We start from the raw sequence: 22,223 nt of genomic DNA, 5'->3' as shown, positions 1-22,223 counted from the left end.
AAGAAAATGACCTTACTAGTTTCTCAGAACTTGTTTTCGAAGATGTCAAACGGCACCAAGAAGACCACCGATTACGTGAGATATTGGTGCTAAAGAGCATTGACACCACAGTCGAAGAACCTAATTCTAGGCTGACGGTCGCATGAGTCGACTCTCATACTCGGATCGATCCGTGAGTCTGGGTTAGTAATGTTTTCGTGAGTTTAAGTCCGAGTGAGTCCGGCTGAAGAAACTTTTCACGAGTCTGAGTGAGTCTGGCTCAGGAAATTTTTCGTGAGTCCAACGCTCAAAATATACTTCAAAAGGAAGTCTGAGTGAGCTTTACAAAATTTGCCGACCTATGCAGCATTCTCACTTAAATCAGCGGGATATCTCTGACTGGTTGACACAGAAAATGTGTGAAGGAAACACATTTCATACTCACGCGACTGAAACTCGTTGAACCACGCGTCTGTTTCATTTAAAAAGAAATGGCTGTCTTGCTTACGGATTTTGACGTTGTCATCTCCAGCAGGAAGCAGGTCTCTTTTCAGCAGAGGGCAGCCACGAGGGCTGTCCACGTAGCTGAACAGGTACGCAGACTGGGCCCTGTCTCGTCGCTCGGGCGATGCTTCAACCGATCCACCGTTGTTGACGGCCATACCCGAATCGAAAAGAGCGCCGAAGCGCTCCATTGCCAACTGCGTCTGAGCGTCGTCTGCTCAAGTACGGCGTCCTAGCAACTGCATAATCAAGGTCATAAAAACTGTACCACTCACACACACTTATTAGTGTCTCAAACTAGTTAGTTTGCGGGAAAAAATTATAAATGTTCAATTTATTGCCTCTTCAGTTTGCCGTGACAATTCCCTTTTTTCAGTCATTTGCCTAGCAACATGGCGACGAAAGCGTCCCTAGCTTCCTCGTCTCTAACGAGTGCCTCATCACACTCAAGCGAAGAAGCGCGGCAAGAAATAGGTACACATTTCTGGAGTTTATTGGTGCCTAAACTGTGCAAATATTTGTTAGTCTTATCTTGTACCTATTTATCGCATAAGGGTTCAATTGTTTTTGTTGCTGTAAACGTGAATACCTGTTTTGAAATGCTTTGTGTACCGTTACTATGCAACCAAAACGCGGAAGGACATGTCGTTTACGCTGAGTTACGGCAGTTGGCAACTGTTGCCCTTGGAGTCAAACGCCATAACTACGGAAGCCAGGAGGACCTAGTAACCTGTCAACAAAAAGGTGAATTTGCTTAGGCATGCTGTATCGCTGTCGGCATTGGCGACATTCGCGACCGTTTTGGTCTGCGACCCGATCGGTTGGCACTCCTGCTGCTCCGACCCCTGGACCGGCCTGTGACGCCGCAAAAAAATGGCGAGATTTTACCCGAGGCGTGCTCGACCCGGTCCCGTTCGTCCCCCTTGTCTGCGGCAAAACCCTCTTCCGTTCTCCCGCAGGTTCCCACTTTTTGTGCGATCGCTGACAATGCGGGCGACAGCGCACTCGGCTCGAGCAGTGGCGGTGTGCGTGCTGACTCGCGCCCGATTGCGTGGTTTGTCGTGTGTTTACCTTAGAGCATCTCTAGTCAGCCGATAACGCTTCTTGCGTGGGCGTGTACCGTTAGAGGGAATGCACCGGTGCATGACCGGTTGGCTCATTGCGGGGTACATTCGTTGGAGAATAACTTTGGGCCCTCGTCTTGACACTGAACCAAACCTTGGTAACAGCGTAAGGCAACCGAAACTTGTTCCCACTGTATCGAAAACGTTATTGTGGGCAACTATGTGTCTCCTGGAAAAAATCAGTACTCTTAGAATGAAACTTACATATAAAGATATTTTGCTTTGTATTTAGCAACCCTTTCTATGATTATGCATACGTTATGATAGATTGACGATGACGCCACCTAGCCGTAGGCAATAGTACACAGTGAAGTACCGACTGTGCACTTGAAAAGCCGACTGTCACTCCAGCCTTGAATTTAGGCGCCAGTCTGGTGACCTTGTTTAACTTTTTAAGTCCGCTGAAAGGATTATCGACATGGTTTTCAGACTGTAAAAGGGACAGTTTTGTTTTCTTGGCACGAAGACTTAACCACTTCCACACACTAGTGCCAGACCACATGTATAAATATCTGACTTTGATCACAAAGTTTTCTTCGCTGAGCATCAGCAAGCCAGCCCCATCGTAATGGCCATTGTTTTGACGAGTCAACTCAGTTCCACTGAGTTTGCGAACTCTGCAACATACATGCAGCTGCAATCACAAAAATCACTCTCAGGATCACTGGACCATAATTTACTTGTCATTGTTTATATGTGCCACAAGCAGATGATGGATATAGTGCTAGTATGTTGCAAGTTGCTATCTTTTTGTGACATCACAGAGGATCTACCTTCTTCAATATTGAAACCAAAACAGTTTCTTTGAGGTAGTGGTATTAAAGACATATGCAATGCACTCCTGGGCAACGCAATGTTGTATCTAGGGTTCTTAACAGCGGTGCTTTTATTTACTGTGGCAATCTGAAAATGTTTAAAAGTCATGTCATTACTCATTCAGGAAGGTCACTTAGAAAAGGAACAATGTCAGCAAGTTCTTTTACGCAGCAAGGAAAGCAAGAACTTAAAGGGACCCTGAAATAGTTTTCACGATTTCCTACAAACTCATTGGGCCTGTAGACAGAGTTCTAAGGGTCATTTACAAACTGACTTATGCTCTCTGTATAAACTGTAATTTATTACATTGCCTTTAAAGCGGAAAATTGCTGCAGATCGCTTCGGCTCAGCAAAATGTTTTCAACCACCCATATGCAGTAAGATATCCTCTATTGAGTGAAAGAAAGAAAGAAATAGAGAGGAAAGGCAGGAAGGTTAACCAAACTTGGCTGGGTTGGCTATCCTACACTTGGGGTGGGGGAAAGGTAAATACTAGGAAGGAAAGAGATAGAAAAGAAGAGGAGTAAGAAAGAGATGGATAGTCAGCTCGAAACTACACAGCACTGTCTCACGCTGTGATTTCACAAGTGCTCGTAAATTCTGGTGGTCCTTAAGAAGCACAAGAAGGCTTTCATGGCTTTGCATGTATGCAAAACCATCGGCCAAGGTCCCAGGATCTCCCTTGCTACAAGTGGTCATGAATCCAGCCGACGGAGCTCTAGTAGCACGACATCAGCCAGGCTCCTGGTCTGATTGGCTGTGGAATGCGCGGAAGTAATATTCGCTAGTAGGGTGGCAGTGTCTGTCGGAACAGATATCAACCACTCCACGATCTTTGTCTCTGTTGCACACGGTATGCGTGCTGCCATGCATACTGGGCTGGGGTCTCCTAGTTTGCGTGCAACCTGTTGGTGTGCCATCGCAGAGGCTGTGACTGGGCAAAGCTCAAAAGACCAAGTGTGCTCATAAGAGCTCCGTGATCACCAGGGATACCAGTGTGTCTCGCGACTTGAGGAGCAAGGCAGGGGTGAGAAGGACGGTGTTGATATAGCTGTCCTTAACGGCCTTCGTACAGGGCGTGCTGCTAAATGCATGGTGTGAATGATTTGATGATCCTGTAGCCTAAAGGCTGACAAAAATTTCAAAAAGCCATTTCAGGGTTTCTTTAAGCCCATAAAACTGTGGGTATCTTTTGTCAAATGAGAAACAGCAAAATTTTGTATCCCCCACACTTTAGCGGGATCAGGCTATTTCCTACAGCATTTATGAGATGTCCGAGCATGGCGATTTCCTGCTGATGAAAATGCTATTTCAATGAATTCAGATAGAGGCAGGCATTGTGGAGCTCTGAGAGGATGGTCGTGCGGCATTGCAGCCAGCTTTGAAAGATCAGACATCTTGCACATGAATGTAGCTGGTGCACTTCGCAATCCAACAGGCTTGACTTTGACCTGGTAGCAAACATGTAGTGTTACTACTGCAGTAGTGGTTTTCTTCGTTGTGCATCTCATCTACGCTAATATTCCAATAGCCTGAATGGAGGTTAGTTCATTGGGACCCATCACGGCAGTCGGTGTCCAACATTTCAAGAATGAAGTCAGTTTCAAAGCTTTGTATTTGCGCCAGCGGAGAAGGTTGGGCCGAACGGCAGTCGCGAGAACTCGGGGCACTGCGGTCAGATGCAAGCTGGCTAAGAATCGATGTCCTGCCTGTATTTGAACTGTCTGCATTGCATTTAACCTACGGGAGGTTCTAGGTCGATGAGCATTTTTAGCGTAGTTTTTATGACGGCCGCTACCATTTTAACCACAACCGTCTTGCCTAGACGAAAAACAACCCAGAACGTCTGTAAAAGCCTCAAACAAGTTGAATTACTACAATACAAAGAACACTTTAGAAAAACAATGCGCATGTTTTCAGCTAGTTGCAAAAAGTGTTCCCAAAAAAATAGTACCTATGCTTTACCAGACAAGTCTTTGTGACAGCCATCAATCGGGTGCCGAGTGCAAAATGTTACAGCCACATCACATTCTTTCTACTATTTTCCACCTTTTCAGAAAACTCCCGATTGGTTTTCTTGCAAAAAGAAAGAACATTCTCATCACAAAGTAAAGCATCACTTCTCTAGCCATCACATTGCCACCATGAGCGGAGTAACTCAGAAGTTGCAGTAGCAACCACTCCTACTTTTCAAGGACAACCCAAAAGAGGTCACCAACTAGGGGGTTTTGTCAAATGCCTCTAGACAGTCTTTTCAATTGCTTTTAATGTAGAAAAGCGGCCACGTAAGGGATGATGTAGGCAGCCTTCTTAAAACACCTCATCGGAGCGAGTGCACTATCGTGTGGTTTTGGCGCAGCTGCCCCTGGGGTACATTTAAGAGATGCTAGGCACTCTTTGAGCGCTGGCACGTAATTTTTCTGCGGACGTACCTACGGATGTAGTACACTCAAGGTGTGTTACTTCGGGGTGCACCGGGAAGAAGTGACACCGACATGTGCAACACCCCGTTACCTGCTCTAAGATTCAGAAATGAGAACACTGCAATTTAGAAAATTATCTATAGGGCTGTGATATGAAAGCAATGTGACAATACCTGGTCACTGGTAAAACATGACCATGGTTGTGTTGGTTCGTGACAAAGATATATACTAAAGCAAAAAAAAAAAATCCACTGTTTCGAAGGCAGCGCGACAATCACTAGAATGTCTATGCGATGCAACTCCGAGTATCGACAGCATTGTTCATCGCGTGCCTTTCATCTTGCTGTTCTTTTTTTCGTGGCTTCTTCAAACTGGGCACTGTGCATTTGAGAGGCGCCATACGTCTTGGGGAGGATTGGCACCTTAGTACGAAAATTTGGCTTCGATATATGGGGTGGAATTGCTGCGATCAAGCGCAGAAGAGTACCTGGCGCAAGCTCCCACTTTTCGCGTGAAATATGAACTTCTTGTCCTTGTCCAGCAAAACGTGATTGTAGTGTGTTACGTAGTCATTTTCAAATTCATCATGATATTCCTTGAGCTTGGCAGTGAGCTTTCTATCTTTGCAACACAACGTTTAGTCCCATCTTTTGCATTGCATTAAGTTTCTTTGGAGGCCTTTCACAGTGAACAATAACTGGTTTATACCCCAATCAAGAACAAATTATGGCATGCTAATAATTCCATTAACCATGGTGGACTTCAAACCTCGACTATAGTAACGTCGTTCCAACTTGTTTCGCTAGTCCGGTCACTTTCCTGTGTTATTTTTGTCGCAGGTTACAACTACCTTTTAGTGTGCGGTTTGATCATGGTCTCAATTTACGTTCACTTATACTTATATTTATGCACTGTATATATATTATTTTAACGCGATAGGGTTGAAGAGCTCGTTTCGCAGAAATTCGATGACGGTGTTGGCATCTCGGGTTGTGAGCGAAAAAACATCATCGTGTCCGTGACGAAAAAAATCAAGAAAGCTGCCAATTAAATAAGCACGAAAAAACCAGTGCGAGTGAGAATCAAAATTAGGCTGTCTACGTGGCAATCAGCTTTTCTATCACATATACACGCGAGTGGGCGAAAGGATTCGGAAAAAAACATCAATGTCATATTGTAGTTCTCATTAATATTGTGCCTTACCAAACAACGAGGTAGTATGTTTACACTTCTTTTGTTCACATAGTAAAAGAAATCTCCTTAACGCACGCAATATTATGTGGTAGAAGTGCGGAATCGCGCCTGACGTGAAACCGTGAAATGCGCTTTAAGTGGGTGTCTGAAAGGCATATGTTCGCGTGTTGCCTTACACATGCAGAGTGGGCCCATCGCTGATTTGCAAAAGGAACAATTATGATTTAGTTGGCACTTAACAATTGTTCTTGCTGTAGACATTCTACAACAGTTTGAAACAGCTAGTGTTTCACAAGTTTCCCTCACAAACGGCACGGTTGAGGCATGCACTGAGACTGCCGCTAGGCTAATAAGTGAGAACATGATTCGCACAGAGCCCAACGTTCTACTCTTGAAGACAAAGTGCGAGCGTCCTAAATGTTTCGTAATTGTTGTGTTTCTTACTGTTGTGTAATTGTTTCCCACAATATATTGTAATACTCAGTGGCAGCACCTCCTTCATATCTGTTAAATGCTGCTGCATGTAATAATATTAACAAAATGGAATGATATTCTTTATTTGAACCACAATAGGACTTGTCGGATATTGTGCAAGACTAGACAGGAAACTGTCTTAGGATCGTTCATCTTCTAGCCTGTCACCGCAGCCCCGCCGCAATGGTTCAGTGGCTAAGGTACTCGGCTGCTGACCCGCAGGTCGCGGGTTCGAATCCCGGCTGCGGCGGCTGCATTTCTGATGGAGGCGGAAATGTTGTAGGCCCGTGTGCTCAGATTTGGGTGCACGTTAAAGAACCCCAGGTAGTCAAAATTTCCGGAGCCCTTCACTACGGCGTCTCTCATAATCATATGGTGGTTTTGGGACGTCAAACCCCACAAATCAATCAAGCCTGTCACCGCAGGGCAAAACAAACCATGGGCTCTAAATATGAGCTGCTCAAGCTGTTTATAAGAGCTCTTACTTTGACCCCTGTAACTGTATAACCATGTTTACAAAGGAAATAAATAAATAAACAAATAAACAAGTAGCGTGAAGCAGAGTCGTCATTGCGCTATCGCCACTGTTGGAGCTCGGCGCAAAGCAAGTCGACGTACTTCACTGTAGATAAATCTGCTTCTTCTTACTGCACTTCATAAATTACGAACGGGTGTTCGTACAAAAACCAAGTAGTGCAAAAAGAGTCCGATACCTGACTTGCAAATACAGTGCACCATTCGCGGTAACCACTGGCACAGCGCTGCCGCCAGACTACAGCGCCTCTAGTTCTGGCGATCGCCATGCGGCCCTCCTCTGTGGCGAGCTTTAAAACTGAGTTTATTCTTGTAACATTGGTCAGTGGCAACACTCAGGGGCTTCGGAACCGAAGAGACAGTGGGGGCCGCCGCCCTCACAGAATTAGAAATTAGAAACTATGGCATGCCCCCCCCCCCCCCCACTAACAGCTGCTACGACCCCCTCCACCCCTTTTCTCGCTTTATCAAAAAGCAAAAACAGAGATATGTATTAACGCCTCTCTCTCTCCCATTGTATGTATATTCCTGCTCTCAAACTTTGCCCCCACACTTCAGATATACTTCTGGAGCCCCTGGCAACACCCATGCGAGGCAGTGGATACAGATACTTCTTTGTTAGCTTGTTAAGGAGGCAGTAGTCAATGCGTAAATTACACCAGTTCTTTTACGAAGACAACCAGGAATCCCCACAGCCTACCTCACTGTGGTCCTCCTCCATCATCCTACAAGCTCCTTTTGACGGCAGCCCCTTCCATAGCGAAGACACAATATGGTCCCCTGAGAATGGGGACCGCGTCACTTTGGTTGATGTGATCGGTTACAAAAAATGTCCATCCGAGAGGGTTCTCATTCGAATCAAAAATATCTGGGCTAGATGACTAGGTTACAAGAATCTTTTTTGTTCCCAAGCAAGATCAGGAGCAGCTGCCCGGCAAATGTGGTCCGAAGATGAAAGGATGAAGTAAAATTGACAGCTCACACACACATTGAGAAAGGACACGACACACAAGCACCTACTATCAATTTCTTTATTCCTTCCGTTTTCAGGGCATATATAAGCCCAAGGCAGCCTTACCACTCATGCACACAACAAACTAATACCGGTGTCACACGGGCAATTTTAATCGCGATCAGGGTGATCCAGATCGGTTTTCTTGATCCAGATTAGCTTTATGGCTGCTGCTACACAGCCCAAGCTAATGCGGTTCAAGCTCGGGTCAAATGAGATGTACCTGGTGGCACGTGTGTGCCGTAAAACATGTCATGGACAAAACTCAGCGTACGATATTTCAATAGAGCCATTTATCAGCAATATGTTATTCTTGCAAGCACCGCTCAGACGTCAAAAACTTTGCGAGCCACTGCAGAAGTAATTTCATAAATCCATCAGTCGGTAGAGTTTTCTTTGCATTGACCTGTATTGCCGTGCGAGAATCTTAATCTTCACTTTTATTTCTCATGGCACCTGCCCATCTAGTCGCAGCAAACTGGCAATGTCGTTGTGCAGGCCTGAGTTTCGCTTCTGGCGCCTGAAGTCTCCCAGTTGCTCCTGCCAGCAGTCAATTACTGTAAAGGTCTCTTCATTCGGCCACAAAAGTAATTTCATAAATCCATCAGTCGGTAGAGTTTTCTTTGCATTTACCTGTATTGCCGTGCGAGAATCTTAATCTTCACTTTTATTTCTCATGGCACCTGCTCATCTAGTCGCAGCAAACTGGCAATCTCGTTGTACACGCCTGAGTTTCAATTCTGGCGCCTGAAGTCTCCCAGTTGCTCCTGCCAGCAGTCAATTTCTGTAAAGGTCTCTTTATTCGGCCACAAAGTGTGGATACACTGTGACGTAGTCGAAAAGCTGGCAACATTCATAATCAATTTGCTTCTAGGGGCTCCCACTGCTCCAGTGGTGTGAAAGTTGAGTTTATGGTCTGCTTCTCCCATAACTGCACGTGGTCAATGCGAGTTCTAAAATATACTATAATATAGATATTTTTCCAATTGAAACAGTTTAAAATTTCTTTTATAAATAAATATCTAACTTTTTAAATGTTTTTACAGAACTATGCTTGATAATTTTGTGTTTTTCTCTTTTTTTTTTCGTTCAACAAGCTTGGCCAGGCAGTGCAAACGACACGAAATTGCGATCTCTCAGCCAGATCGCGACGCATGGATTGCAATAGTCTGGATCCCGATCGGGCCTGATCGCAATTAAAAGTGACCGTGTCGCAGCACCTGATTTGGATCGTGGTTAATGTGGATCGGCACTGATCACGATAAAAAATGCCTGTGAGACACCAGTAAGAAGTTCTGAAGTAACGTGAAACATTGGTGACATCGGTGTATTAGATGCGCAAAGACAAGAAACGGTATTCAGATGAATACAGGGACAAAGATGTATCGCTGATGTAGCACTGTTACTTTTGCTTTTGAAGTATGCACCAGCTAAGCCCAGATAAAGTTTCATGGGAGGATGAAGTAGTAGGCGATAGAGGTACACCACTACTGCCGATATATTCAGAGGAAGCCAAAGAAGAGACCGCCATCACAGAGGTGATTTGCAATGCAGGAAAGCTCGTGTGCAGACAATTCGAAAGTGGCGATCGGCACACAAGCCCGATTGTAGATGATTTAGATTATGGTGCTTGGCAAGGCAATATTTCATGTCAATTGGTAATAAAACGAACTCGCCATTTGGGATGGGATATCAGCCGGGCATAATACGTAGCAACTTGAGAAGACAGTGGAGTAAGCTTGTCTGGTGCACAAGCTGCGCTATCAGCAGCAGAGAAGAGATCGATCTGTAAAATCCTTAAAGTTTAACAGCCAAAAAAATGTATGGCGGACAGGAAGATGGGACAAGCGCTTGTCCTGTCTTTTTCCTGTTCATTGTGTATTTTTTCGCGCTGTTAAACCTTAGGTATGCTAAACAAACTAGCCCAGTCAGCCACTCTTTACAATCCCTTCGGAGTCCCGTTCATTTCCTATTCGTTGTGTATTTTTTTGCGCTGTTAAACCTTAAGTATGCTAAATCAACTAGCCCAGTCAGCCACTCTTTACAATTCCTTCGGAGTGGTGAAATAAAAATTTGGGAGCTGAAAATAATTTTGTTGTCCTGCATGCACTTCTGAACGATTATGACAAACAAAAGTTGCCAAGATGTTTTTTAATAAAACATTTACAATTCAACTAATTCAATGCTAAACAAACTAGCCCAGTCAGCCACTCTTTACAATCCCTTTGGAGTCCCATCCATTTCCTATTTGTTGTGTATTTTTTTGCGCTGTTAAACCTTAAGTATGCTAAATCAACTAGCCCAGTCAGCCACTCTTTACAATTCCTTCGGAGTGGTGAAATAAAAATTTGGGAGCTGAAAATAATTTTGTTGTCCTGCATGCACTTCTGAACGATTATGACAAACAAAAGTTGCCAAGATGTTTTTTAATAAAACATTTACAATTCAACTAATTCAATGCTAAACAAACTAGCCCAGTCAGCCACTCTTTACAATCCCTTTGGAGTCCCATCCATTTCCTATTTGTTGTGTATTTTTTTGCGCTGTTAAACCTTAAGTATGCTAAATCAACTAGCCCAGTCAGCCACTCTTTACAATTCCTTTGGAGTGGTGAAATAAAAATTTGGGAGCTGAAAATAATTTTGTTATCCTGCATGCACTTCTGAACGATTATGACAAGCAAAAGTTGCCAAGATGTTTTTTATTAAAACATTTACAATTCAACTTATCAGATACAGGGCTACAAGTTATAATAAAAAAAGTAATTAGGGACACCATTCAAATGCAATTAGTAGAGCAATATAGTAGTAGCCACACAGGCTGTATTCGTTCTAAGCAAAGGTCAAGTGCTACAGCTGCACTCGTAAGTGAAAGCTGCATCCCTGGCTAGATGAGAGATGTGACGCAAAGACTGTCAACCTCACTGTCCGTGGTTTTGGGACGTTAAACCCCACATATCAATCAACCTCACTGTCCAGTAGCTTTCTATATTCCAGTATGTATGTAATGGGTCGAGGGCAATAGTGGCTCTGGGGCAAAAGTAGGAAGAACGCTGCCCCTCTTCGTCGCTCGAGAGCCAGCCCTGACGGATGCGTTTTTCAGGAGCCAGCTACTCTGCGATTTATTCAAGGCCCACTGTACTTCTTAAGCCTCGTGACAAACTGGTGGAGTTGTTGGGTAGCCCTAGTGGATATTTCAAATCTTTCAACATGTACAACCTTCCTTCGTCATGCGACTCTTTATGCTGTATTTTTAATACATTTTTATCGATATTTACTTTAGTATTATGATTACTTCTTTGTTATTGCTATTAATTATTGAACAAAGTCATTGCAGACCTTGTTCATCTTCGTCTCGACAGCAGCCATATTATAGACCTACACGGAGTGCCTAATTGTGACCTTGTTTGTGGATGGATGGAAAGCCTAAATTGCTCTGCTCTTGAGTGTTTTAAGAGCTCAGCGACTTCTTTCTCCTCCACACGTGCACTGTGTCTTTTTCGGGTTAATCTGCAATACTGCCATCCTAATGTCTGTAATTTTTTGCATCTGCTCTTTGGCCGTTTTCTGATTGACAGACTTACATCGAGCCACTGTTTGTTTTCGTGAACATGGCAGTCTAGTGTTTAGCTGTAGTCTATCGCTGGCAGTGCCCTTAGTTGGGCTTTAAGGTCAAATTCATAAAGAAGAGGCATTTTCTAAGTTTGCACCGGGAAGAGTGATAATGTGTTCTCCTATTTAGCAACAAAAAGCCTTCTGGCCAAAACAAAATTGTTTGAGATGAATGTGGCCTTTTTTTTTTGTATCCGGTACCTGTCCAGAACATTTTATCGAACCAAGATCATTGTATAGTTTAGTGCTATAAATTCTGTTGCACTGGCAGTGATGAATTCTAGTGGCGGAGGTTGCTGGGCATGGTAGTGAATTATGACGGTAGGAAGAGCGCAATCATAAAGCACAGGACCACGAAAGAACACATACAACAAAATAAGTGCTGACTATAAACTATTTTGGCTGTGTTTACCATGTATAAATATGCATAAACCATGAACAAAAAACAAAAAAGCAATCATTTGATAACCATGCAACGGCTGTGAGATATTTTTAACTAGTTGTGTTGTGAAGCCCTCCATATTATTACAGAAAGCAGAAATTTGATATCTTAATGCGCACTGGTATGCTCTTTTTGTTATTTAATCGTGCACACTTGGTTTTTGTCGTGTGTTGTATGTGTCTTTTCAATAAAAATCTTGGTTATTACAATGGAACTGTCATTTATACAAACATCAGTTTAAGAAACATTTAGGAAAAACCAGCCTTTAGAAAGTCCTCAGTAGTTTTTCTACACATTAAATGCAAATATCTGTGAATTAAATGAACTTTACCTGCAGATTTGGGTGCATCTTTAACATCAAATCATCTTAGTTTTACAGCACTGCAGCTGGATGTCGACAGCATTGCTGTGTTTTAGATTATAGGAAATGGTTTACAGTTTCATCTGGAGCAGGAGGAAGAGTGCAACGAAGAAGCTATAATGGCTGAGGCAGGTTCAAATCCGCTATCTTCAGCTAAGGCTGTAGGATGGCAAATTAGAAAGTTACGAGAATTTGTGTCGCAGCAGCAAGCGGTGTCACAGGCTGTGCACTGAAATGTTGACTCTTTGGGCAGCGTTGTCTCTGTGTGCACTTTAGGGGCACCAGTCCAAATGAGAATTACACAATTCTTTTTCAATTAAATGGTGCTTCCCGCTGTTGACTTCATATCTGGTATACATAGTACTGTTATATACTCAAGGGAGTGTTGAATCCAGGAAACTTTCAGCTATGTGAACTATTTTCTTGTGTCCCTTGAATTTCAATCATGTGAGAGTTCAGTGCAGTATGTATTTGGGCTGTTGTTTCTTTGTCCACATTTTTTCGTGCACTTTTTCTGTTATGGAATACCAGCTCACTCAACAGCCATGTTCTTGTAAGGCAAAGTGATGGCAGCCTTCCTAAAGATTTCTTGAAGCACGCTTCAAATGTTCTCTTCAGAGCCGGCGTGTTTCAGTGGTCAAACACCTGCAGGTGCACTGTCATCCATTGGTAGAGCGAGGGTGCTTTTGCTGCACCAAGAACAGCCAGGAGCAGTTCGCAGTGCTCTCGCCTGAAAAGTGGAGTAGGCGCAGTACGACGAGTCACGTGGCCTCTGAACGTCACTGTCTCCCAATTTTTCTTTAGCCGGCAAGTGCGGTGACAATGGTAGCAACCATGTGTAGTTGGACACCGCTGTTTCGTATGAATGGCTAAAATGACAGCTGAAGGTCTGCCGAATGCGTGGTTGCACAAACATACTATGTATTAGGACAATGAAGAACATGCGGCTGGCGGATTCACGCGTATTCTGCTGCTGCCACACAGAGATTATGCCGGGGCTTGGAATGTTTCCATCACATGGTCTCCCACTCATCACCCCCTTCAACTGCCCTCTGTGAGCGCACCGCATTCTGGTGACAGGTTGAGTGGCCCTGCTCTCAGTGCTCTGCCCCCCACTCTTCATTGCCCTGCCCCTCTACTCCTGTTCTCCCAATGGAATTCACCAATTGTGCACTCTCATTTCAAACAATATAGGTCGCTTACCTACAGGTCACACACCCAATGACTGGAAAGTGGGGAGGTCGTTCTTATCCGTCTGACAGTAAGCAGTCATCATTGAATTATCATTCAATATTATTAGCAAGTATACTGTTTAAAATAATCGAACATGTCATTTATTTGCAAATCATGACCTTCTTTAATTTAAATGATTTTTTCCATCCTTCACAACATGGTTTTTGTAAAGCTCTATCCTGTCGAACTCAGCTAGCTAACTTCCTTCATGATCTACAATTAAACTTAGACTGTAACCAAGAAACTGATACCATCTTTTTAGATGTCGCGAAGCGTTAGATAAGGTGTTTCATAAGCTTCTTCTTTTTAAACTTTCAAGCTCGAACATTATCCTTTTAACCTTTGTGTTTTTTTTTTTAATTCGATTACGGCAAGGGAGTGCTCACAGTCAGTTTTTATTAATGAGCCTGTTTCTAACCCTCTTCCAGTAACCCTCTTCCAGTGTTCTTCAAGGTTCGGTTTTAGTCCTTCTATTGTTCTTAATATACATTAATGACTTACCTTTACACATTCTATGTCACATCCCATGTTTGCAGATGACTGCATCATTTATCATACTATTTCTGATTGATCTGAACAGCAAGCACTTCAACATGATCTTAACTCTATTTGAGCACGGTGTGACCAGTGGCTCATGACACTTAACCAAACTTAATGCAAATCATTATTTGTGTCACGTCGGCAAAACCCTTTAACTTTTCCTTACAGAGTCGGTAATGTAGACTTAGACAGAGTTGAATCCTATAAGTACCTGGGTGTAACATTGTCTAATGATTTAACGGGGGGGGGGGGGGGGGGGGGTCTGTATGGCACTAACATAATAGCGGGAGCTAACAAATCACTGTTTTTCTAAAATGTCATTTGCGTCGTGCTCCCAACTATCTCAAACTTCTAGCCTACAAATCCATAATCAGACCAAAACTTGAATATGCCGCTCTCATTTGGAGCCCGTCTCAGGCTTATTCAACGAATTCACTTAAGGCACTGCGGAACTCTGCCATACGATTTATTCATTCATCCTGCTCTTATCATATCGAAGTGTGGTCGTTGAGGGAAGAATAATCTTTATCAACTCTTGCACTTCGTCGTCGCATTGCCACTCTAGCTCTGTTCCACAAGTTCTATTACAACTCACATGACCCCCCGCACTTCATCAGCCCGCATAGCTCATCAAACCGGTCATGCTTTGCAAGTCACCCGACCGCGCAGCCACACCAAGACATTTCTTGCCTCTTTCTTTCCACCGTCATCATCTGAATGGAACGACCTTTCCCAAAGCATTGCCGCCATTACCTGCCCGACCTTATTCTTGCAAAGTTTAACACATTACCAGCCTCAAAAATAACATATAAGTGGTTACCATTTTTATACTTTCTCTATATACACCCCTTATGTAACACGCCTGGAGGGGCGTGTCTTTGATGGAATAAAATCGAATGAAACAAAATGAAATCATGTGTCACCAACTAGCCCAATCAACCCTATTGACAGTCTATTCCATTTTTGGGAAAGAAACTTCGAGGAATGTTCTTTGAGAAATGTTTTGAGGTTGCCCATTTTTGCAGCTGCAGACAGGAGACGGTGGCTTGAGGAGCCTTTATGGAAGCTCAGGGTTTCGTTGCGGAGATGCAGCCCCTGAGCTCGAGTCACGTCCAGCAGCCACAGAACTCACCCTCGCAGGCCCAGGCCGTTGTTTCCCAGCCGGCAACCACCATGCAAGCAGCTACCACGGCAGCCTCGCAAACACAGGCAGTGGTGGGTACAGCACATCTTCCCTCCTCTCTGACCATCGTGCATGTTCGCCCACTGCAAGAGCGCGCTAATTTGTGCTGCATGTCAAGTGGTTGCACTAGTCAGCACTGCCTTTCGGTTTCGTTCCCCTGTCTAGCGTGTAAGTTTTGCGGCAATCACTCGAAATGCAAAACCATGAGCTCAGCTGAAAACCGTTCTAATTTGTGCTCATTACCAATTTATGGATACCTCAATTCCAAGCAGGGATAGTCGCATAGCGTTTCATACAGCAATACCTAAAGGGTAATCTGGCACCACTAAGCACTGTCTACGCAAGCTTTTTTAGTGACGCTTGTGCCCTCTTGGGAATTATGGGAAGTACAGGATTCGGATCTGCTTCGTTCGCGAACGCTTCTTTTCCGAGTGTAAAACTAAGTAATATGAAGTTATATTCAGTCGAAACTTGCTTCATTCTTTTGCACGTAAATCTTGTTGCAAAAAGTTTCTGTGGCCATGATGCAGAAGTGAAACCTGAACAAACTTGACCACCAAGGTATGCATTGCTTTGCCATTGCATTCCAAATTTGCCATCAAAATACATATCTTGAATTATTTTTATAACACTTGAAAACAAACATGCTTGTTTTTTCATCAAAAGTACACATTCATATTTATTGAAATAACAGTACTGTATTAAATGAGAAACACTTGTTTCTTCTGCTTCGATGCCTGGTGAGTCTGTCCAGTGGTGAGCCTTAACGCACCTCTCGTTTTGCTTTGAAGTCGAGTCAGAAAAGTGCGAAGGTGTGTCTACTTAGCTTCGTCATAGTTTTGTAGTGTATTTAAACTAGCCTTAGCAAGAAGCGATTGTGAAAGATCATGAACTCAATGCAATACCCTGCACTGGCGTGGGACATTTATGCGCAGTTGTGAGTGGACGACGCTTTGCTTAAACTGTCAAATACAACTTGTAAAGCTCCGTTATCACAGCAAATCTCATACCTAGTGGTCTTCAACTTCTTTGAACAACAAAAGCGCTGCTTCGATGTTTTTCACCGCACCCCACTACCCATTCTGTAGATAGAACGAAACTGTAGAAAAATCTTCATAGACAGTTAACCTAATGCAATCTAATCCAAAGCCTGTATTTCTCCACAATTCCCATGGGGCTACACGATCGCAGTGCCACATCCTCTCCAGGTAATATTGTATGACACTATATGGATTGTAGTAGCATGAGAATAACATCTGCAGCAGCAGTGCTGAAAATCGGCACATTAGCGGCAACTGGCGTATAGTTGAACCCACTTATAATGATATCGGTTTAACAATATGTCGGTTATAACAATAAGAAGCCGGTGGACCATCAGGTTTTGTATGTCTGATATTTCCTTTGTTGACCCTAAGGGACCAAGAACAGGCATTGCAAAGGGGGAAGGGAGAATACAATACATGGATCAACGATTGCAGAAAACCTAATAAGAGAAAGAAGCATGAAAAAAGAAAAAAATGCAACAACATGCAAACACAGTTCAGTTACAAGTTCAGTAGAGTAAAAAAAAGACGATCAATGAATGTATGACAAAGTACAAACTAGCAAGAAATATACATAAAATAAATGCAAACTTGGAATCGGACAATTCAGCTAGTATGGCAGGACTGCTTATTTAGGTAAGATAGTAGGGCTGACTGGAAACCAGTCAAAGCTTTAATATTTTAAATGCTATGAAGAAGGGCGTTTTACTCGTTTATTGATAAAACCGAAGGAGACTGTAAATATTTTACTGTGCGAGCAAATAGTGGACATACCTTGTGATCGTAATCACATTGAGCTGAAATGGTTACGACTGGATTGATTGATTGATATGCGGGGCTTAACGTCCCAAAACCACCATATGATTATGAGACGCCGTATTGGAGGGCTCCGGAAATTTCGACCACCTGGGGTTCTTTAACGTGCACCCAAATCTGAGCACACGGGCCTACAACATTTCCGCCTCCATCGGAAGTGCAGCCGGCGCAGCCGGGATTCGAAACCGCGACCTGCGAGTCAGTAGCCGAGTACCTTAGCCACTAGACCACCGCGGCGGCGCATGGTTACGACTGGATGAATGAATTTCCGTGAGAGAGAGCTGTTGCTAAAGTAGATGTGAAAAAAGGATAATGTGGAATATATTCTGTGGTAATGAGTGGTAATATACCAAGAGTTCTTATTATTGATTAAAGGTGGATATGAAGAAGCAATGAACCTAGCGGGTTTATTTTAAATTGACTCAATCACATCAGAAAGATATGCTTGATGGGAATGCCACATGTTAGAAGCACACTCTAAGGATGGTTGAAGGAGTGAATTAAATGCCTGAAGTTTAGTGTCGGAAGTAGCCAGATGTTGGGGGCGTTTTAAAAGGCCAAGCTTACCAAATGCTTAGCTGCTCTACTTAAGTTTTCAATGCCGAGTGATACCTAAGAATTTAATGTACAGTACTGTTTCATTGAGACAGTTGTTAATGAAGTATACATTCGCAAATAGATAGGCATCTCGATCGAATATAGCATGTTTGGTCTTTTCAACATTAATTTTCATTCGCCATTTGCTGCGCCATTGGGAAAGTGTCGTTAAGTCAGGTTGCAGGGCTAAAATGTCGTTCTGGTTGCCTATTTTTTTATATATTATGCAGTCATCAGCGAAAAGTCATACGGTAGACTGCATGGTTGATATAGATTAGAAATAGCAGCGGCCCTGAAACGTACCCTTGTGGAATGCCCCACTTGACCTGCATCTGTTTAGATATATAGGAGTTTATTTTAGCACACTGAAATTTGTTTGTTGGAAAGCCATCAATTCAATTAAATGTTTTTTTTTTTTTACCTAGCCGGAGACTGCACAGTTTTGATAAAGGACGTTAATGAAAAACACGATCAAACAATCAATAAAAATCAATAAAAATTGCATCAAATAAAAATGGCTTATCGATGGAGCTTTGTAAATCAGTGATTAGCTCAAACAGCTGAGAGAAACAGGATTTATGTTTCTCAAAGCCTTGTTGGTTTTCAAAAAGTAGGTTGTTGGATTAAATGTGAGACATTATGTGGCTGTATAAAATATGTTTGAGTATCTTGCAACAAATGAATGTCAGAGAAATAGGACGGTAATAGCGATGTGGTTGTCTCCAGATTTAAAGCAAGGAATGACAATCTCAATTTTCCAGTCATCAAGAAGGCACCCAGAATCCAGTGGCTGTTGAAATATCAGAGATAAGAGGTAGGATGATTTCATTGGTGACAGGTTCAAAAGCTTTGCGCTGATACCGTCCGGACCAGGAGAAGTTTTGGACTGTAGCCTTTCTATAGCACATGCTACGCCAGTTTCTGTTATCGTGATAGACTGAGACTCTTGTAAAGTTGTATCCAGTGAAGGCATCATTGTTTGTAGTGGCAATTAGGCGTAAAAAAACCGAAGCTAAGTGCTGATTGAAAATTTTGGCAGATTCTTCTACCGACCATAAGGTATCACTTTCACATTTAAGTTGGATGCTAGATTGCTTGTCTTTTGGATTGATAACCCACAAAAATTTTCAGGTTCTGTTCTCATTAGATTGGATGGAGACATGTCAAAGTATATGTTTTTAGCATCATTTATAGTGGATATTGCTGACTTAGCTTTTAGTAACTCGCTCTTTGATCTCAAAGCTTTTCTAAATGCCTGTTTCATTTTGTTAATCGCTCGGTTCATGTCCCGAGTGAACCAAGAATCATCTGCTTTGAACGAGAAGATTAATTTTGGCACACAGTGATCTTTCACTTTTTTAAGAAAAATCTTTAAATAAAGACTAGTTGTCATTAACTGATCGATTAGCAAAATTGTAAAGGTAACCAGCCACGAATTCCGTAAACATTTGGTTGATTTCTGTTGGAAATGCATGTGCCCTTTTGTAAGGAGTGAGAAAGACTACGTAGACTGAGAGAGAGAGTTTGGCTTGTGTGGCGTTTGAGTATAGCCATGGTGGCGTGTGTTTTATTATGTGTTAGTAAATTATTCTTTTTATTACGAGGTCTCGTGTGCCTCAATAAGGCCGCGAAAGACAACATTTCGGTGATGTTTGTGCAAGCATAGCGAAAAAAGTTTTGGTTTCTTTTGTTTTCCTGGGGTGTGGTACTCTCACAGTGCAGTGCGCAGCCTTGTGATCACTTATTTCCTCAAAAACAAGAGCGCTTCTGTATTCAGGATGGTTGGTCAGTATTAGATCAAGAATATTGTCCGCTCGAGTGGCTTCTTTTACCGATGGCAAGAGGTTATGATTTTGCACCGTATGAAGAAAGTGAAGCAATTCTTGGCGATTACTGTTACCCAGAACTGAAGACGCCGGCCAGTCAATATGTGGATAATTCAAATCGCCAGCTAAGAGCAGTAAAGCGTTATGGAACTCATTTGTAATTTCTTCTAGGGTGTCATTAAAAACATTCACAAACTTTGGCTGGCTCTCAGGAGGTTGGCAGCATGAACCAATAACAAAGTGCACATGGCTGTGACTCGTAACTACACAAATTATTTTAAGCGCTGAGTCAATAGGAATAAAAAACGGTTGAAACTCTTTTTTGTCAGCAGTTATCATGCCCCTGCCCCGTCACACCTTTCGGTCTTAGAGGAAAAGAGCAAATGTATTTGGCAGCGATAGTTCATTATCTTTAATGTGCTCATTGGCTTCAATTATCAGTTTCAGTGCCAATGAGGATATCAGCATGGCATGTTCAAATGAGTATTTTTATGGCATCAATTTTTTTAAAAAAGCTTCAATAGTTTGCTGGCAGCAATGACACTTTTTGCGCAGTAGATCTGTAGTTAGCCACTTTAGCTGGTCATTTTTGCGAAGATTGGCGTTCTTTCGGTATGACAACAACAGAATCAGTTGAAGAGCCGTGGCAGTAGATGTCATTTTGTATGTAAAGTGTGTTGAAATGGTGCCAAAACTGCTAGCTTTTTGGGGGGGGGTTTGCTTGGCAAAGGTTCGAAGCTCGCAGTCTAGCTTTATCTTAGGCGAAAACTCTTCTTCCAGCCATACTCTTGGTGACACTAGGTTTTTTAGCTTAAATGCATTGTGCAGAGCTTCAGTTTTTTTATTTTTAGTTCAGAAACTTAATGATTATGGGGCCGTGGAAACAGCTCTGGCGTTGAGCAATCCTCTGGGTGTGTTCAATGTCTCCGAGGGTCAGGTCAAGGTGAGCGGAGAAGAATTGCTTATCAATGCTCCCAGTCTTTTCATAGCTTTCATTTTCTGATTCAGGAAGGCCCTTGACAAGCAAGTTGTTTCTGCGCATTCTGTTTTTCAGATCTTCTACAATCTCTCATAGTTCTTTGTTTGCTCTGGCTATGCTCGATGTCACTTCTTTTACTGAGGTGCTCATACCCTCACAGTTGGATTCGATTCGAGCAATAATGCGCAACATGCTCTCAATGTCTGTAACCCGAGTTTCAGTGCTATGGTGATTTTTTTCAATAGTTCCATAGTTTCAGTATGGCATGCGATAACTAAGGAGAGAACATCACCAATCTTGAAACTGGGATCTCTGGCACAAAGCAAAAGCAAACCGAAAGATACAAGCAGTAATACGCGGGCAGGGTTTGCTTCGCAGTTGAAGTGACTAGTAGAAGCGCTTTCTCGCAGACGCACCGGGGCATATAAGACACTACATACAATGTAGGCAGAGGCACTTAGCTTGCTGGCCGCAAAGTCCCAATTTGTTGTGGCTTGGTGGTCCGTTTTTAATGCTGTGGGGGCGCTTTCGGCGTCCAGACGTCGAAGGCCAGTCACCGCAGTGGATCCTTGTAGCTTGACATGGTGAAGGTGAAATAACCAGCTTACAGCAATGCCCGTAACCAGCTTACAGCAATGCCCGTATGCCACGTTATCGGTTACATTAATGAATTCTGGCTGATAAGCATTCATTGAAAAAGGTAAGGAATGCAAAGTTCTTGGAAAGAAAGTTGAAAGCGAGTAATTCAAGCTGCTGAACCCTCACCTACAACCCTAACGTGCCTCAGCTTGCCTTCAGAATCGCTTTTCTGCGGCATTGCGACAAAAGTGACCTTCGAAACCTGCTACGATACGGTAGCGGCAGTCGCTTCTGTTAATGCACTTTGGGACATGCTACTTGAGTAAAAAAGGGGATACGTGGAAGAGCTGAAACTTGAGACATTGTTATGCATTGTCTGTATGTGGCAGTCTTGCGAGAACGTCTTAAGCATGTCTGTGGCAGCATTGTCATCACTGAGGTCTGTTTGCATATTCTTCTGATATTGCAGTTTTCTCACAAAAACCTGCCGTCCCCTTATTTTGCAATCTGTTATCTGCTCGTAGGGCAAGAATAAATTGATTGGATTTCTACGAGTCGTGGGATGCACAGTTCGCAAGCTCGGTAGAAGTGTGTCGACTTGTTGGGATAATGTTCATTATGGTGAGGCTGACTCGCTGATGCTCACTGAAGAAAACTTCAAGATCAATGTCAAATATTTTGTATGTGTTGTCTGATTCCATCGTGGAAAGAGCATTAACACTGCATGCCAAAGAAACAAAAACGAAGAATGTTCTTTTTCCAATGACTCAAAATCGTGTTGGTACGCGTTCAAAAAAGATGCCGCTTTCTACTGTGGACTGCAGAAAGAGCTAGCAAAAGACAAAAAAACGGGGATGGCGCAAAAAATAAGTGCATCTAACTACTTGTTAAATGAAAGGAAAAAGCTTAAAAGGGCTGTCTTTTGTCGCTCAGCATTTTTCAACTGGCCCCTG

At 43.0% G+C, this 22,223-nt stretch overlaps 1 protein-coding gene across 6 annotated transcripts in view; it reads left to right on the top strand.

The window, feature by feature from the left end:
- Positions 1 to 1,113: 1,113 nt before the first annotated feature.
- The window catches only part of LOC119180874 (transcription factor RFX3), a 327,700-nt gene continuing 306,590 nt past the window's right edge, over positions 1,114 to 22,223 (top strand). For 4 of the 6 annotated variants that reach the window (XM_037432010.2, XM_075882891.1, XM_075882892.1 and 1 more), the window contains exons 1-2: positions 1,114 to 1,227; positions 15,273 to 15,462. In XM_037432010.2, coding sequence (XP_037287907.1) covers positions 15,307 to 15,462 — 156 coding nt within the window. In that variant the 5' untranslated portion in view covers positions 1,114 to 1,227; positions 15,273 to 15,306. The remainder of the gene's footprint in view (positions 1,228 to 15,272; positions 15,463 to 22,223) is intronic. The other 2 variants (XM_075882890.1, XM_037432011.2) reach the window with 2 other exon arrangements.

The sequence above is a fragment of the Rhipicephalus microplus genome, unplaced genomic scaffold (assembly GCF_043290135.1).
Source record: "Rhipicephalus microplus isolate Deutch F79 unplaced genomic scaffold, USDA_Rmic scaffold_14, whole genome shotgun sequence".
In the NCBI taxonomy this organism is placed as follows: Eukaryota; Metazoa; Arthropoda; class Arachnida; order Ixodida; family Ixodidae; genus Rhipicephalus; species Rhipicephalus microplus.
This window is presented reverse-complemented; position numbering and strand designations above follow the sequence as displayed.